Source organism: Heteronotia binoei, chromosome 9 (assembly GCF_032191835.1).
Source record: "Heteronotia binoei isolate CCM8104 ecotype False Entrance Well chromosome 9, APGP_CSIRO_Hbin_v1, whole genome shotgun sequence".
NCBI lineage: Eukaryota > Metazoa > Chordata > Lepidosauria > Squamata > Gekkonidae > Heteronotia > Heteronotia binoei.
This window is the reverse complement of record NC_083231.1, coordinates 91,571,546-91,591,231: the sequence shown is the minus strand read 5'-3', so window position 1 is coordinate 91,591,231 and position 19,686 is coordinate 91,571,546. Positions and strand designations below refer to the sequence as shown.

The window sequence follows — 19,686 nt, the reverse complement described above, 5'->3', positions numbered from 1 at the left end:
TAGCACCGGGTCCCTTTGACAAATTGTTAGTTTAATGATTACAAGCACTACCCTGATTGCCTGGCTGCAGATCCTGAGAGCCTCACCTCTTCACCAGCCCCTTGTTTCTGTTCCTCCCAGAGGCAGCATGCTCATTATTCATCTGCTGTGTCTGCTGTGAGTGAAAGGGATGTCTCTTTGTGTATCCTTGCAGAGTTGGCTTACTGCTGTGAAGCAGTTACCAGTACTGCTCCTCCCCAGCTGGCAACCTTAGATGCAGATCAGTACTATTATCCTCATATTATTCATGGGAGAGCAGAGAAGAGTAGCTTTGCCTAGGCCGCTCAATGAAAGGCTGAGTACAGAGGGAAATTCCGAGGAATTCCATGCTCCTGGGCCATATCCAGGCCTCCTTAGGGCACCTGTGAAGGGTTTCCCCCCCCCCTTTCTTGGAAAGCTGTGTTTATCTTCATTCCTGAGATGTCCCCCCACACCAAGGTGTAAAGATGCCTCCCTTGTCCATGGGTGTCTCCATTGTGCTGCATCCTTCATCCACATGGAAAGCAGCTACTATTAAATATAGTGAGAGGTGGCATCTGTATAGCTCCTTAAGTATTCTAAGCCCATCACTTACATTATCTTGTTGTAAAACTTACAACTGTCACATAAGCCCTGGTTGATACCATACAGAACAATGAGGTGGCAGAATCCCAGAATGGTAAAACTGGCTGCAGCCCTGCTGTTGGAATTCCAGTTTTGAATGCACCTTCTCATGTATACAAACAGCCATAAAAGCCCTTTATGTATCCAGAAAACTAGCACCACATGGCTCTGTGATTGTCCATCTGTATTCTTACATAGCGCAATCTACCACCTCAAGCTTTGTAGCACCTCATTCCTAGCTCATTCTTTTGCATGCATAATTAAGGCCTGAGAGCAATCACTATACAAGAACAAGGAACAAGAGGAGCCAGCATGATGTGTTAGTTACATTGCTGGGATTCAAGATAACTTGGTTCATAGCCAAGAAGCTTGCTGAGGGGGGTGAACCAGTCAAACTCTTTAAGCCTAGACCTTGTGATTACTGTGGTGTATTTAGTATATCTTACAACAGAAGAGTCTGATTTCCCTCTGTGATATTTGTATGCATTGGTTTAGTCTCATGGGGGATAGACTCTGCTGTGATCTGGTTATTGTTTAAAATTGTAGGCTGCATGAGCTCCCTTGTCCTGAAGCCAGTTGCTCTTGTATCTACTTAATAAATGGGTGTTGTTTGGAACACGTGTCTCTGCTGTGTGAAACTAAGTGCAGGAACCTGAATGAGTACCCTATTCCTGACCTGCAAGCAAAAGGGACTGTCAAAATAATAAAATGGAGAGGGGAGAACCATGTATGCCAATATGCTGAACTCCTTCAAGGAGGCCAGCATAGAGTGTTCTCAATAGATTATGCACAGACATCCCAAGTTTCAGGGGGTTGAAAAAACATTTACATAGTGTACCAAGAGCTCAACAAACAGCCTTTGATGTTAAACAGTTAGCATGAAAGGTAAAACTGCATCTCTTATTGGTTGTATAGAACCGCACTGGACATGAACTGCATTAGTAAACTTGATTTGTCATTTCAGGATCTGCTTTGAAAAGGAGATATGCATAGAGATAATGAACAAAGGTAAGAGCACATGTTCAGTTTGTCTGGCAAATGGAAATTCCTTTATCACTCACATTAGGTTTATTCATCAGACTTACTTCCTGCCTGCATTTAATCTCTGTTTAATATTTGGAACTGTGACACCCCTTCTCCACTCACACAGAGTGCCTATCACCCTCCACAAACCTCTCTTATTCAGGTTATGAATTATAAGTAGGTCAGAATGTCACACTGCTGCACTTCTTGTCTTTTTTAAAATATACAGAGAGCATGATCATTTCACACAGTTCCCTTCTCTCACTCCCAGAGATATCGCAGACAGGGTAGCCCAGCCCCCTTTAATAATCAGTCCATCCTCACACAGAGCTATTGGGCCTGAGGCACAAACCGGGATTGCCAGGTCTCCTTGCCTGTCTAGTGGGGGAGATTGGGGGGTGTTCTGGGGTGGGCAGGGACATTGCATAGGAGATGCTCTGGTTTGGGGGCAGACTTTATGGTTAAATTGGGCTTACACTATAAACTTTGCCCAAAAACCAAAGCACCCCCCCCCATACAACATCCCCAATGCAATAACATCACTTCCAGGTTATGTCATCACATTGGGGACATCACAAGGTGACATCCATTTTTTAGGGAAGGGGTTTCTCCCACCAATCACCTGGTCTACAGCAGAAAGGAGTCCCCAAAACCAGGGGATCCCCTGCTGGGACTCGGGGGATGGCAACTCTAGCTCAAACACTGTTATAATCACTCACAGCCATCATTTATATCCTGTAATATAAATATAGACCAAGATAGACCAAATTTTATGTGTGTGTTTTTTCCCTTAGACATGCAGCTGGCAGGGTTAATCAAAACAAGAAACATTTATTTCTGATAAGAACAAAACACTAAGGAAAGGAAAATATAAGTAACACTGTTTCACTTCCATGGAACTTTTGAACTGAGGTCCTATTCCTACAACTGGGATTCTTCAGTAACAAATTTACTATTTTCAGCCTGCTCTGAACAGCTCTTCTACTCAGTCAAAAATCCTTTTTCATTTCAGCTGCTAAGCTGTCAGCATCTCTGTCACTAACTCTTAACTGTCATTTTTCAACTGCTGTTTTTCAAGTCTCACTCTCTCAGCATTCCGTCAGCTCTCATTGGTTGTTCTTAGAGAGAGGTGGAATCCAGGCTGTCGGTCACAGAACCTTAGAAGTAGTCACTTCCTAAGCCTTTTTATCATTTTTATATTCATAATAAGTGGTTTTATTTTGAGTTTCTAGGGTAAGCAGCTTTGATACTTTTATAAAACAGTATATACATTTGTTAAATAATGTAAAAGAGGAAAACTCACCTGCCAAAAAGCTAAGGGGGGATAACACAAAAATATAGGCACGGAGGTAAATTACAATTTTGGAAGATCTATGATCTTCTCCTAGAGTCACTTTCAAATACATTCCCTTGTAAGTATGCTTAGGATGGCAGCAGTTAGCACTGGCCTGGACCCCCATTTTATCTCTCTAGAAGCTTCCTACATAATATATTGATGGATATGTTATGATGCCTACCCTAATTTATACGAAATATGGTGGTATATTCCAGTTCTGAAAGGATGCCCTCAGCTGAGGAAAATTGTCTTATATGTTTTGATAGCAGTTGTTCTGGAGCACTGTGTGTGTCTGTGTGCCCTTTCAAATTATCCTGTTTCCTTTCAACAACTAATTAACTGGTATCACCTCACAAAATTTCAAAGATATGAATATAAAGAAGGTTGTTCATTGAGATCTGGAGAAATACTAATTAACTATCAGATCTGTACAGGATCCACTAACTGTCATATGTAAACCAAGCCTTGTACCTCTTAACTACTACCATCTTTACCTAGAGAAGAAATTGCTTGTCGTTTTATTAATGACTATGACCTTCACAATCAGGGCATCTCATTATTCCCTTCTACAGGAATTTTACTTCTAAAATTAGCTTCCTCCTTCTCCTCCCAGAGCATATTGGGCCAATACAGTGTTGTTTTTAATCATGATTGCTACCTGCACTTTCTTTTCCAATTATTTCTTTTGTATGTTAATTACCAAATAATTTAAACATCCCAAGAGATGTTAAGCTTGATTTCATAAGAAAAATATTATACACATACACTTGTCCTTTTTCTTTTTTCTTTTTCTTTTTTTTTAGGAACATGCTGCTGGTTGTACTACAGACATTCTGTTACCTTCCTAAAATTACTAGATATGTTTAAAAATGCTGATTATTCACTAGTCAATGTAATATTTATTTCATCAGCTTGGTTTTATATATATTCTGAAATGTTTGAGTCCATTATTCCCTATGGGATACTCTTTTCAGGGGGTTTCCTGTGGCTGTTTTTTGAGAAAATGACACCAAAATTGCAAGGAACCTGAAAGTCCACTAAAGACTTGTCAAGTTTCAATTGGCTTAGATCAAGGGGTCCAATCCTAGAGGCCTTTGAATAAGATGCCTTCAGCCATCCTATTTGTCTCTGTTTCCTATGGAGGAAAATATCCCATGCTTTCACCAGAGCAAAGAAGCCAGTAGCCAAATGCACAAAAACAACCACTAGCCAAAAGCCTCCACATGCAATCAGAACCAATGTCAAACCAGAGAATCACAGCAGAACCATGGGCAAATGTGGTGTAACCAACAGAACCAATGTCAAACCAGAAAATCCAAACCCAGCCAACCTGGCAAGCCAGTACCAAGACTGGGAAAGACAGTACTGACACCACCTCTGTAAAATTGAAGAAAGACAATCCTGGGAGCCTTAAAATGCCAGCCTTGAATATTCTCGTACAATCCCAAATATTTCTGAAATGTTTCAGGACCTGTTTAATGGTATTCTGAAAAATTCCAGATACCATCCATGCACCCCAATATATCCAAAAATACTTTGGAGATATATTCAAATGCCTGAGTGTTACCCAGACTGAAAATATGTGAATACACACCCCTATTTATGGTCCAAAAATCCAAAGTGGAACCCAACATACTACACGAAGAAATGCTACTGTCTCCTCTGAAGGTTATGCACAGATTTTGCCTCAGAAGTCCTAAAAAGAAGCACAGGAAGTACCAACATGGCATGGGAAGAACCAGTATGGTATAATGGCTAATATTTTAGACTAGGACCAGAGGAGACTCAATTTTGAATCCCTACAGTCATAAAGGTCACTTTGTGACCTTGTGCTAGTCACACCCTCTCTTTCAGCCTGACCTACCTCACAAGTTTGATATGATGATAAAATAGAGGAAGAGAGAACACTGGAACCCTTGAAAAAAGGGTAGGCTCACGATGTGATAGATAAATAGAAGAGCAACTCACTGGTATTTCCTTCCCTTCTGTTTCAATATTTAAAGCTTCCCTTGTGTATAGGTGAATTTGGTTTAAACAGGTTTTTGTATCATACAAATACAATGCAAGGAGAAAGAAAAGTCTGGCAATTGTTTGCATATAGCTCTTATTACTTGGAAGATAATTTACAGTGAAGCAGCAGCTGGCTGGCTGATTACTATCTTGGTTGCGTATTAACCGACTGTTTCAGGTCATGATGATATTTGTATCATGGTCTTGAAACAAATCGTTGTCTAGCTTGTGCAAGGAAAACAGGGTCTGCCTACTCCAAATCTTCTGACTTCTCTGTGCTCTAGGACTGGGACACACCAACTCTTCTTTCTTACAGTTTTTTTGACTTTTCATAGCTCTCCATATAACACCTTAATAAAACCAGTATCCACATGGCATCTGACCCAGTGGGCTGCAATTTGTGAAAAATTATATAACTACAAATTGTTAGACTTTAGGTCCTGCAGAATTCTGTCTGTTTGCTTTCAAATTTCTGTCTCAGTTTATTAGTTTTCCTATCCTCTAATTTTATGGCTTTTGTTCATATATTCTTGCCTTGAAGAATGCAAGGACAGAACTACATGTGATTGTGTTCTCCCTGTCTCCATCTTTTTAAATAGCAAGTTAGAATGTTAGGGCTGCAGTTTTAGGGGAATGGGTGGAAGAATTAATTCTATCATAGTCGTATTTTCTGCTCAAAATTGCCACATCACAGCTACTTTTATCACCCAGAGGAAAAAATTTACTGGTACCATCAATAATCCCACCTCTAATGCACAACCTAAATGACAAGGATCCTTCACAATTTACAGGATCTGACCTTCAACGAATCATTCATTCAGGTACATCCCAATCTGCACATAGAAATTTATTCATAAATATGCCCTTTCATATTACCTGTAGGTTTGGGTTTTTTCTATTTGCTCTGCATATACTCTGTTGTGTGAATGAAGCTGTACACCTGTCAGTCTCCATCCACAGAAGAGGACTCCAGTATCAGCAAACTCAGATGGGCCAAGCTGAGCATGAAGACAAGAAAATGTCCTTGTCACAGCAGCCTTTCTGCGGACACCACTTCTCTTCAAATGCTCTCCTTTCAACATTATCCCAGTGGACTCTGACAATATAGCAGTAATGTTTTCCTTCTGATTTTACTTTGAAGTTTGCTACTAGATAACTGTAATGCCATCCTAAGTGAAGTTGCACTCTTCAAAGACCACAAAATCCAATATAGTTAGAAGGCTGTGATTCTGCCTGGGATAGCACTCAATTCTTTTTTTTAAATGTAAATCCTTAGTAGTTCAGAGCCATTCATTGTCCATTTTTAATGAGAAAAGGCATGACAGTTTTACATCAGTGTAACACACTGCCTTGTCCCAGACATGGGCCACCGGATTCTCCCAAGGAAAGGGATTATGAGAGAGGCCTGAGAGGAACAGAACAGAGCAGAGCAGCTCTGACAAGCTGAGACAGCTGGAGAAGTTGCTAAGAATTTCTGCGTTTTGAAAGACTTCATTCTGAGGCTTGGGTGACTGCTGAAAAGACTGAGTTGTGATAGCTGGGGAACTGCTGTACGTTTGGGTGAGTGGGCTAAAGGTGAAAGTGATTGATTGATTGATTGATTGAGAGTAATTGTTGATGATTGCTTAGGAGTGGTCTGCTCCACCCTCTTTGCATTTTAAGCTGCGCCTTGCCAAAGGCGCGAGCCTTTGGCGCGAGCCGAAGGGCGAGAGCTAAAGGGCTCTTGGCCTGTGGCTCTTTGCCTGGGGGCTTCCTAAGGACCAGGAACCCAGATCCCTGATTTCCTTGTTCTCCCAATAAGGTAAGTTGACCTTCCAGAAGGGGAGCCACGTAAACAACAGCATTTAAAGAGGACTGTATATTTAATATATATATCATGAAGGTAGAATGCCAGCAGGGGGGTGGGGGCTTTCCAGTGTTTTGCACTGAGTGTCACATGTATGACTATCTGCCCACAGGACAGAAGTCTTGGGTGTGTGCTCGATGCAAGGAGCTCCTGGTCCTCAGGGAACGAGTTCGTACCCTTGAGGCCGAGGTGACTGCCCTGGAGAAGCAGAGACGGTCAGTTAGGCAATTGGGGAAGACTCTTGGGGGCGTATTAGATGAGCCCCACTCTGAATGTGGCAGCCCCATTGCTGCCAGAGAGCGTGAGGGTCTAGAGGGAACAGGGCACCTTGCTGAGGATAAGGGGAATGCGCCCTCAGAAGGGACCTCTTCTTCGGTTGGTGAGCGGGTATCCTTTCGCGCCAAGGAACCATCCCTGGGCAGGGGGAGAGGGGGGGTCTTGGTAGTTGGTGATTCGATCCTTAGGCAAGTAGACAGCTGGGTGGCGAAACCGCGTATTGACCGTATGGTGACTTGCCTGCCTGGTGCGAAGGTAGCGGACATTACGCGTGTAGTAGATAGGCTGATAGACAGTGCTGGGGAGGAGCCTGTGGTCATGGTGCATGTTGGCACCAACGATGTGGGGAAATGCAGTCGTGAGGTCCTGGAGGAGAAATTTAGGCTGCTAGGTGGGAGACTTAAGGCCAGGACCTCCAAGGTGGCCTTCTCGGAAGTACTACCTGTTCCACGTGCAGGGCAGGAGAGACAGGCGCAAATTAGAAGTCTCAATGTGTGGATGAGACGATGGTGTAAGGAGGAAGGGTTTAAGTTTGTTAGGCACTGGGATGCTTTCTGGAACAAGCCGGAGCTGTACAAAAGAGACGGTCTCCACTTGTCTCCGGATGGAACCAGGCTGCTGGCGCTTAAAATCAAAAAGGTGGCAGAGCAGTTTTTAAACTAAATCTTGGGGGAAAGCCGACAGGAGATGGAATGTCTCTGGTTCGGGAGGACTCGTCTCAAAGAGATGAAGGGTTGGCTTCTATTTTTCTACCGAGTAACGGATCAGAGTTGTCCACTGTGATGGTGACAAACAGTATGGACTGTCTGCTAGAGTCTCGAGGCGGCAGGAGAAAGGTGGCGGGCCTAGCTTGCTTGGGAAATTATAAATGTTTGTATGCAAATGCTAGAAGTGTCCGAAGTAAAATTGGTGAATTGGAATGTTTAGTGTTGGGAGAAAACATAGACATTGTGGGAATTTCAGAAACTTGGTGGAATGAGGAGAATCAGTGGGACACGGTGATTCCTGGATATAAGTTATATCGGAAGGATAGGGAGGGAAGGGTTGGAGGTGGGGTGGCTCTGTATGTCAGAGAGGATATACGGTCCAGTAAGACTGAGGTCAGAGAATTAGATTCCCTTTTAGAAATGCTTTGGGTTGAAATAGAGGGCCCAAAAGGAAATTTAACTATGGGAGTTTGTTATCGCCCACCAAATCAAAAGAGAGAGGACGATTATAATATGATGGAGGGATTAAAGATAGCGGCTAAACGTAAAAACTGTGTCGTAATAGGTGATTTTAACTACCCGCAGATTGATTGGGTCAATATGTGTTCTGGTCGAGAGAAAGAGATTGAGTTTCTTGATGCTCTCAATGACTGTGCTATGGAGCAGATGGTCTCAGAACCTACCAGGGGTGGGGCGATCCTGGATCTGGTCCTAAGTAATGCCCAAGACTTGGTGAGAGACGTAAAAGTGATTGCGCCACTTGGGAACAGTGACCATAATGTTATTGATTTCACCATTTGTATAAATAGGGAGTTGCCCAAAAAGACCGCCACAACCACATTTAACTTTAAAAGGGGTAAATTCTCTAAGATGAGGAGGCATGTGAGGAGGAAACTGAAAGGAAAGGTAAATACGGTCAAAACCCTTGGGGAAGCTTGGAGACTATTTAAAACTATAATCCTAGAAGCTCAGATAAAATACATACCACAAGTTAGGAAAGGCACAAACAGGTATATGAAGAGGCCAGCATGGTTAACAAACAAAGTAATGGAAGCTGTAAAAGGTAAGAAGGACTCCTTTAAGCGGTGGAAAACCAGTCCAAGTGAGATTAATAAAAGGGAACACAGGCAGTGGCAAATCAAATGCAAGACTGTGATCAGGCAGGCAAAAAGGGACTATGAGGAGCATATTGCAAAAAACATAAAGACCAACAATAAAAATTTCTTCAAATATATTAGAAGTAGGAAACCAGCCAGGAAAGCAGTGGGGCCCTTGGATGACCATGGGGTAAAAGGATTACTGAAGGAGGATGGGGAAATGGCTGAGAAGCTGAACGCATTTTTTGCCTCCGTCTTCACCGTGGAAGATGAGAAGTGTTTGCCCGCCCCAGAACCACTAATATTGGAAGGGGTGTTAAAAGACCTGAGTCAGATTGAGGTGACAAAAGAGGAGGTCCTACAACTGATAGACAAATTAAAAACTAATAAGTCACCGGGTCCGGATGGCATACATCCGAGAGTTCTGAAAGAACTCAAAGTTGAACTTGTGGATCTTCTAACAAAAATCTGTAATCTTTCATTGAAATCTGCCTCCGTTCCTGAGGACTGGAAGGTAGCAAATGTCACCCCCATCTTTAAAAAGGGTTCCAGAGGAGATCCGGGAAATTACAGGCCAGTCAGTCTGACTTCAATACCGGGAAAGTTGGTAGAAACCATTATCAAGGACAGAATGAGTAGGCACATTGATGAACACGGGTTATTGAGGAAGACTCAGCATGGGTTCTGCAAGGGAAGATCTTGCCTCACTAACCTGTTACATTTCTTTGAGGGGGTGAACAAACATGTGGACAAAGGAGACCCGATAGATGTTGTTTACCTTGACTTCCAGAAAGCTTTTGATAAAGTTCCTCATCAAAGGCTCCTTAGAAAGCTTGAGAGTCATGGAGTAAAAGGACAGGTCCTCTTGTGGATCAAAAACTGGCTGAGTAATAGGAAGCAGAGAGTGAGTATAAATGGGCAGTCTTCGCAGTGGAGGACGGTAAGCAGTGGGGTGCCGCAGGGCTCGGTACTGGGTCCCATCCTCTTTAACTTGTTCATAAATGATTTAGAGTTGGGAGTGAGCAGTGAAGTGGCCAAATTTGCGGATGACACTAAATTGTTCAGGGTGGTGAGAACCAGAGAGGATTGTGAGGAACTCCAAAGGGATCTGTTGAGGCTGGGTGAGTGGGCGTCAACGTGGCAGATGCGGTTCAATGTGGCCAAGTGCAAAGTAATGCACATTGGGGCCAAGAATCCCAGCTACAAATACAAGTTGATGGGGTGTGAACTGGCAGAGACAGACCAAGAGAGAGATCTTGGGGTCATGGTAGATAATTCACTGAAAATGTCAAGACAGTGTGCGTTTGCAATAAAAAAGGCCAACGCCATGCTGGGAATTATTAGGAAGGGAATTGAAAACAAATCAGCCAGTATCATAATGCCTCTGTATAAATCGATGGTGCGGTCTCATTTGGAGTACTGTGTGCAGTTCTGGTCGCCGCACCTCAAAAAGGATATTATAGCATTGGAGAAAGTTCAGAAAAGGGCAACTAAAATGATTAAAGGGCTGGAACACCTTCCCTATGAAGAAAGGTTGAAACGCTTAGGGCTCTTTAGCTTGGAGAAACGTCGACTGAGGGGTGACATGATAGAAGTTTACAAGATAATGCATGGGATGGAGAAAGTAGAGAAAGAAGTACTTTTCTCCCTTTCTCACAATACAAGAACTCGTGGGCATTCGATGAAATTGCTGAGCAGACAGGTTAAAACGGATAAAAGGAAGTACTTCTTCACCCAAAGGGTGATTAACATGTGGAATTCACTGCCACAGGAGGTGGTGGCGTCCACAAGCATAGCCACCTTCAAGAAGGGGTTAGATAAAAATATGGAGCAGAGGTCCATCAGTGGCTATTAGCCACAGTGTGTGTGTGTGTGTGTGTATATATATATATATATATATATATATATATATATATATATATATATATATATATATATATATATATATTTGGCCGCTGTGTGACACAGAATGTTGGACTGGATGGGCCATTGGCCTGATCTAACATGGCTTCTCTTATGTTCTTATGTTCTTATGAGATTCCCTGAGTTACACTCCATTATTGTTTGGCAGTTGAATTGGAACTTGGGTTCTGGTTTGGCTGCCTTCTGGTGTCACAGAAGAATATTGGGATGTAAACAGCATTTTGAACAAGGAAATTCCTCTTTAAAATTGATTATATAGCTTTTCCCAATGAAGAAAATATTACTTACGTTATGTTACCCAGTACCACTATAAAAAGATGTTCTAAAACTATCCCTATTTATATTGAAAATGTTTTTTTTTTAATTGTCGGGGGGAGTTGACTTGGATCCTAACTAGATTGGTACACGGATTTCTGCTCACAGAGCATGTTTCTCACCACCCACCTACTGCAACAATCCAATATGCCCTCCCCCCTCCAATCCTGTTCTTGGGAGAGAGAGGATCCTCAGGAACAAGATTTCTGGGGAGCATTTTGGGCTGCTATATAAAGAGGGAGGTGAACTCTAGAAAGACCCTATATTCTGCTACTATCATTTCTGCCCTGGCATATATTTCCAGTAAGACAGAACTCCAAAATCCCATGGGAAATTTGAAAGTAGTTTCCCTAAGCATCCTTCACAGTGCCTACATTGACATAACTACATCTATTTCACCAGAGATGTGACCCTGTGATGTGACTTATACTTTATAACAAGTGCAATGAGAAATGTAATAAAAATTAGCAGCTTTGAGATTAAACCACAACAGTTTTTTTTTGTCCTTGGTATTTTATTAAAGTTTAGCTTTTATGTATATTTTGAATAAATATGTTGTGTACATGAATTGTTGGAAAGTGCCAGTTTTACAAAAAAAACTGGGGGAGGGGGATAAAATATAAATATTTTCTCCAAGCAAAAAATAGAAGAAAGTGGAAGGTGGAGTTTTTGTTCCTTGCTGTTAAAAAACTATGGCTTGTTCATAATTGCCATGTTACAGGAACATCTCTCATCGCCAAGATGAAAAATTATGTTCTAATTTTAGCTCTTTTTTTCTCCTAAGAACCATCCAACTGTATCTTTGTACAGTGTATTTGCATGTAAATCAGCGCTAATTATCTGCACCTATTAGCATGATTACAAAATACAATGTTTACACAGACTATTTGGATTTCTGTGTTTGTTTAATATGATTCCCAGGAAAAAGGATAAACAAAGTACTAAGTTCTACAGTTGCAGCCTGAATCCTGTGCGTGTTTACTCAGAAACCAGTCCCACTGCCTCGCTTCTTAGTGAGTGGGCTTGGATTGCAACCTTTGTAACGACATGCATCTCAAATCAATTTTTGTGGAGAAAAGAATAAATTAAGTTGAAGAAGAAGAAGAAGAAGATATTGGATTTATATCCCGCCCTCCACTCCGAAGAGTCTCAGAGCGGCTCACAATCTCCTTTACCTTCCTCCCCCACAACAGACATCCTGTGAGGTGGGTGGGGCTAAGAGAGCTCTTACAGCAGCTGCCCTTTCAAGGACAACCTCTGCCAGGGCTATGGCTGACCCAAGGCCATTCCAGCAGGTGCAAGTGGAGGAGTGGGGAATCAAACCCGGTTCTCCCAGATAAGAGTCCACACACTTAACCACTACACCAAACTGGCTCTTCACATTTGAACTCACATTTGATTCTAATGGTTAATAGCTGAGGGCATGCAGCTATCACATTTTTATTTTGCCCTTCCTCCAGCATGGTCAAGGTGGCCCATATCATTCTCCCCTAACTTCTTTTTCTTCACAATAATTCTGAGAGGTAGATTAGGATAAAAGAGAATAAACTCAGTCATTGAGTTTCATGGCAAATTAATTATTTAAACCTGCATTCCCATACCTAATTCAATACTCTATTCTACCTAGCTTTCATTAGTGTATGCTAGTTCAGAGGTCTCTTGCCTTTTTGACCCTTTGAGCATATTTGGAATTCTGTCACAACATGGTGGGCAGACACAGTCACAAAATGGCTGCTACAGGTTACCTTTAGTCATACAGTGAAGATCCTTTTGCTATGGTAGCAGCTGCTGCCATAGCAGTGTTCTTAAAAATCTGTCTAGCCAATCAAATCTCCAATGACTGATCAGAATCCTTGCTGGGCAAAAGCACAACTGGCCCTGCCCTCTTTCTAAAACACTTGGTGGGCACCAGGAAAGGCACTGGTGGTAGCCATGCCACCCACAGGCACCACATTGTAAGCTATAGATCAAATTGGTATTAAGAATGTAGCTTCAGGCCCTGTGAAGATCAGGGGCTGCTTCAGAAGTTGATGACTCATATAGATTGTAACAGGACAGAAGTTCCATAAACACACAGGGTTGGATCCAATCAGCTTTTTTCCTGGTGAAAAGAGGGCTTTTGAACATGGAGATACCACGTTGGACCTGTGTGTACAAAAGCTATATTAAAAAACAGCAAGTGTAGTAAGAAGGGGAACTGAGCAAGACTCATGGAAGAAGATGGCTGGATCCAACCCACTATATGCAACAAGCCAAAGCATGTGGAGTGAGACTGAGCTTGCTGGCTCTGCTCTCTCCTGAAACCATGTAAAACCCCCATTCCCTCCACACATTTACCCAAATGTGGACACAGTGACATCAAATACCAGCACTGTCCCTGTCAAATAGTCAAATGTGCTGAGGTTCCTTCCTTCTAACACCAACTGTACACAGACATTTCCCAGCCCAAGGCTGACAACCCAGTCCCAGGAAAAGCAGCTCACAAACTAAGATGTGTACTAAGAGCCCTGTAAACTCTTGGAGGATTGGGTACATCAGGGGTGTGTGGCCTAATATGCAAAAGAGTTCCTGATACAAAAAAGCCCTGATATAGACACCTGTGGAAGTTGATGCTCTGGTTTTTGTGCATTAGCTTCTACCAGAGAGTTTTGCCCAAAAACAAAGCATTGTCCCCAGGGTCAGCGCTGGGTTTTCTGCTGCTGGAGGCAGACCCCAGCTTAGCAACCCCCCTCCAATCTTCTTTTAGAAAAAAAGTGGCATCATCAAGCAGCCCCCCTCCCCCTCAGGCTTCTAGATCAGGGTGGGAGGTGGGGGGAGCTGACAGTTGTGACCCACGCGCCTTGCAAGGCGGGCGGGATGCAAGCCCCTTCCCCCGCTCAGCCTTCCTGCAGTGCAAGAAGGCTGATGGGGAGGGGGGAGCCGATGGTCGCCTCCCGCATGCCCTGGCCCAGTTCATGGGGGGTGCCCAGCAGCGCCCCCAGGCAGGGTGGCGTCCTAAGCGGCTGCCTACCCCGCCTACTCCCACGCACCAGCTCTGATTGCCCCCCAATGTGCCTATTTCATTTCCAGGTCACGTAGGCACATCACATTAATTTCCAGCATTCCTGAGGGGGGGAGGGTAATTCCCCACCAACTGACCAGCTGGCCAGTGGCAGAGAATTGGGCTCTGAAAGCAGTGGGGGCTAGAAGCAAGAGGTTAAGCAAGCCTATGTATATTGCTTTGTCCTGCATGTGTTATGAACTAGGGTTGCTAGTCCGCCACTGGAAGTGTTTGACCCCCTGCCCTCAAGACCCTGTCCCCACTGCTGATCATCTGACTAGTGGTAGAGTCCAAGACTACGTTGTCAGTGATATGGCAACATCATTTCTGCCATGTAAAGGAAGTGACATCATCACATGACATCACAGCAATGGTCTGATATCTGGGCAAAAACTCTATGGCAATAGCCATTTTTACCATGGAGTTTTTGCCCGAATACCAGAGCATCTCCATGATGCCACAACATGAAGGCATCACTTCCATCTGGCAAATCCCCTCCATCCCACCACTGAATGCCACTTATGAATGGAGATTCTGGGAAAATATCTACAGTTGAAACCTATGCAGATAAAATAACAATTGCAATCTCTAAACCTGTTCTTTTCTAAAGTAGTCCCCTGTGCAAGAACCAGTCGCTTCCAACTCCAGGGTAATGTCGCATCACAACGTTTTCATGGCAGACTTTTTACAGGGTGGTTTGCTATTGCTTTCCCCAGTCATCTACACTTTCCCCCCAGCAAGCTGGGTACTCATTTTACTGACCTCAGAAGAGGGTTGCCAATATCTGGGGACTTTGGGGGTGGAGCCAGGAGACATTGGGGGTGGAGCCAGGAGCAAGGGTGTGACAAGCATAATTGAACTCCAAGGGAGTTCTGGCCATCACATTTAAAGGGACAGCACACTTTTTTAAATGCCTTCCTTCCATAGGAAATAATGGATAGGGGCACCTTCTTTTGGGGGCTCATAGAATTGGACCCCCCTGATCCAATCATTTTGAAACTTGGGGGGTACTTTGTGGAGAGGCACTAGATGCTATACTGAAACTTTGGTACCTCTACCTCAAAAATTAGCCCCCCCAGTGCCCCCGATACCCGCAGATCAATTCCCCATTCCCTATGGGAATCGTTCTCCATAGGGAATAATTGCCCAGTAGACATTTACCTCTCCCCCACCCCACTTTATGATGACACTAAAGCGGAGGGAGGGCCTCCAAACCTGAAAATTGGCAACCCTCTCTCTCTCACACACACACACACTTACTGGGTCTGGTTCCTCCACAACGACATCTGAAAAGAACAGGGACTATGTTGCTCTCTCTCTCTCTCACACACACACACTTTTAGTTGCTCTGAAAAAAAAGCAAAACAAACCAAGGGACTGTGTTGCTGACCCTTCCCATGAAGTACTTCCTGCTCAACTTTAAAGGTACACAGACATACACACATTTTGAAAGGGACCTGTTTGCAGGTTTCTAAGATCTAGAGCTGCATGGTGGCTGTGGGGGCGGGGCTTCCCCCGCCAGCCAGCTGGCTGGGGGTGGAGGGAAGCCTGTAAAACTGAGGGATCTTCTGTTGGGACCTGGGGATTGGGAAGCCTACCTCAGAAGGATGGAAGGCTGAGTCAACCTTGAGCCGGCTACCTGAACCCAGCTTCAGCTGGAATCGAACTCAAGTCGTGGGCAGAGCTTGGACTGCAGTACTGCAGCTTACCACTCTGCGCCACAGGGCTAATTATTTTGTTGTTGTTGTTTGTTATAGTTAACATTTTCAAATGTTAAAGTAATGTCCAGTTGCAGCTGACTGAAATATTCTCCACAAGGTGTTTGTTCACGGCTTTCTTGCCTTCTTTTCTGAAAAGAAGTTTCCAAAAAATCCATAGTTTTACACATTATTTCCTCCAACTGTTTTGGAGTTGAAGGGGAAAAAAATATCTCTGGCATGAATAGACCTTGGAAATGTTTACGTTCTGCTTCTAGTTAGAGTTCAGTCAACGGTTCAATATTCTGAATATGATTCAAGACCTGTGATTCCTTGACAAAACACCACCATTTTTTTTATTCCTTGACTAATAACAAATGTGAACACCTTCTCTGTGTTACCTGTCAACAATAAGTGCATCAATAAAGATTCCTCAGCCTCTCCTCTACAAAGTAAAATGGCTTTTTAACATCTTAGAAGCTTCCAGTCTAGGTTACAAGAGTTCTGCTGGAGCGGACCAAGGGTCTTTCTAATCCAGGATTCTGTTTTCTACTGTGTCAAAGCTCTGAGGAGCTGCAAAGTAGGCCACAAGAGAAACACCCTCCCTGTAGTCGCCTCCCAGCATTTGAAAAGCAGATGGAGTGCAGAAATACTAGTCAGCAAACACAAGGGCTAGGTCTGGAGTTTCTGAAGATCCACCACAGGCCCCCAGATAAAAACTTTCTCTGGGCCTCCTTTATAAAACAAAGAATCTACCCTAACAACATAATATGAATAGAGTGACTTACCTAGGACCCAGAGTGGTAAGCCCACCCCCCCCACACACACACAGTTTTGTGCTCCCCTCATGGGCTTGCTCGTAATGCCACCTCTTTAATGACAACCTCATACCTATTGTTGGTTTACAACAGATTCCTTCCTGCAGCAGCAAGTGATAGGCTTGCCAATTCTGGCAGTAGCAGGGTTCTGTTGTAATGATTAATTTATTCTGGCAGAGGGCAAGATATGGGGATCACCTGTCTGGACATACTATCATCTCTTCTGGAAGATCTACCCCACATTTCTGAGGTTTGGAGTCTCTCTGAGATCACACAGCAGAGAAGAAAAGGAGTTCCATACCTATTCAAGGGCACTTCCATTTCGTATTTTTTGGGTTTAAATGCAGGCATTGAAAATAGACATAGGAACTGAGGCCTGACCTAAATTAAGCTTTGGCACCTGCAGAAGTTAAAGATTCAGCAGTTCAGGTGTTCACTTGAAATACCCAGCCATCAGCCTCTCCTGCATTTTATTTCAGCTTATATGACCAGAGATTTCAAGCATTTTAAAAAACAAATTACAAATATACATCCATCAAATAATAATACATTAAAATTCCTCTGATTTTACAAACTATAAAATGAGTAATAAAAGGTTAAGTTTAAAACATTTGAAAGTAAAATAAGTGAGTAAAAAGACTACAAGTTAAAATTCAACATTAAAGTCTAAGAGATTTAACAATTCTAATTCCAGGTAATGAAATGAAACTTCTCCAGTGTAACACCGCTATTTACATTTCAATGAAATTATAATTGCTAGATATTTTGCAACTGAGATAGTAACTTCAGGGACAGTGTCCACCAATAAGTAAGAGATCACCCATGCCTCCAATGGAAGATGGTCTTGAGATAAAATCAGGTATATCCAATTAGACTTAAAAACTGACCACTGAGAGCAAAACAATAAAAGGTGCACCATGGTCTCAATCACACCAGCCACACAAGCGCAAAGCCTATCTAAGTAGGAAATTTGTGCAAATTGTCTCGTTAATTCTGCAAATGGGAAGGCATTTAGTCTTGCAAGAGGGAAAGCAAACCTATCAGAAGGGGTAGTAAAGTAACTTATGTATGTGGGAAGGTTCAGCAAACAAGGGACCCCTAAAGCAGGAGGGCAGCATACATGCCTAGCACAAACAGCAATTGTTGCAATGGGACAATATCGTTGCATAAAGTCGGGCTGTTGCAAATGTGTAGGAGCCCCATGGTGCAGAGTGGTAAAGCTGCAGTACTGCAGTCCAAGCCCTCTGCTCGTGACCTGAGTTTGATCCCAGTGAAAGCTGGGTTCAGGTAGCTGTCTCAAGGTTGACTCAGCCTTCCATCCTTCTGAGGTTGGTAAAATGAGTACCCAGCTTGCTTGGAGGGAAGTGTAGATGACTGGGGAAGGCAATGGCAAACCACCCTGTAAAAAGTTTGCCGTGAAAACATCATGATGCAACATCACCCCAGAGTTGGAAACAACTGGTGCTTGCACAGGGACCTTATTGCAAATGTACACAAAGTCACAGAAGAATGATTTTTCTTTTTTTACAAATAGAGCATTCAAAAACTGAACTTCTCCTGCTTCCTATGTCCATGTTTTCTCAAGTTCAGCACCTCACATGACTGCATCATTGATTTGTTCACAATTTAATACAAGTATTCCAACTTGCTTTGTGGCTGTGCAGTGGTGACTCTTCATAGGTCAGGTTGGTCGGTGCAGGTTCACTGATTCCTTGGATTACATTTGCCCCAAAGTCATCATGGGCAGACCATGCATCATTTAAAATTAGGTACATTGTGAGTCTGCACAGTTTGTGTAATGCAGGGATCCCCAACTTTTTTGAGCCTGCATGCAACCTTTGGAATTTTAACACAGGGTGACAAAGAAGGTGAGATCAGCCACAAAATGGCTGCCACAGGAGGTGAGGCCAACCACAAAATGTCAGAGAGTGAGGTCCTGTATAATTTTAACAGCAACTCTTTAGCATATCAGGCAGAAGCTCTGTTTAACATGGGAAGGCAGTGTGACAACGCCCACATACAAACCATTTGCAGTGCAAATTAGAGCAATATCAAGGGTTCAACAAAAAGCAAACATTTTCTTTTCGAGCATTCAAGTGTGTTACTTCCTACTTCAACTCAAATTACAATTTGAACAAAGGAGTGTTTACTCATGAATCACTTCATTGACTATTACCACATCTCTATCTCTCTCACACACACAATTCAGCAAGAGAGAACTGCGTACCAGAAGGACTGGTACAGAACTAGAATTGTATTAAGATCTTCAGTAATGAGGAAATTGGATGTGCAATTCCAGGTCAGAGATCCAAGAGCACATGTAGCATGCCCAGCTGTCTCATTACTATAAGGCCTTTCAAACCTTTAGCTTTGAGGACACTCTTTAGAAAACAGAACAAGTGAAACCAAAACTAATTCTCAACTTTTTTATTTTTATTTTTTTATTTTTTTATTCATGATTTATATCCCGCCCTTCCCACAAGTGGCTCAGGGCGGCTTCCAGAAATTGGTCAAACATAAAAATTAAACAATTTTAAATATATAAACAATTAAACAGTTAAAACAGTTAAAACCTTAAAAACCAGTAAACATTCCAATTACATATAGAACAGACGTCTGGCCAAGCTACATTGAGTTCTCATCTTAGCTAGGTGTAGGCTAGCCGGAAGAGGGTCGTCTTACAGGCCCTGCAGAACTGAACAAGATCCCGCAGGGCCCTCACCTCCTCCAGCAGCTGATTCCACCATGTAGGGGCCATAACGGAGAAAGCCCTTTCTCTGGTGGATTTCAAGCGGGCTTCTTTTGGCCCAGGGATAGTGAGGAGATTTTGTGTTCCCGACCTCAGTACTCTCTGGGGAACATGTGGGGAGAGACGGTCCTTCAGGTAGGCAGGTCCCAGGCCATATAGGGCTTTAAAGGTAATAACCAGCACCTTGTACCGGACTCGGTATATCAC

General features: G+C 43.1%; 1 protein-coding gene across 1 annotated transcript in view; it reads left to right on the top strand.

Moving 5' to 3' along the window:
• The window catches only part of BANK1 (B cell scaffold protein with ankyrin repeats 1), a 213,299-nt gene extending 212,981 nt beyond the window's left edge, over nt 1-318 (top strand). Inside the window, exon 15 of the mRNA XM_060247386.1 lies at nt 121-318. Within this exon, the coding sequence (XP_060103369.1) occupies nt 121-318 (198 nt within the window). The remainder of the gene's footprint in view (nt 1-120) is intronic.
• Nucleotides 319-19,686: the final 19,368 nt, after the last annotated feature.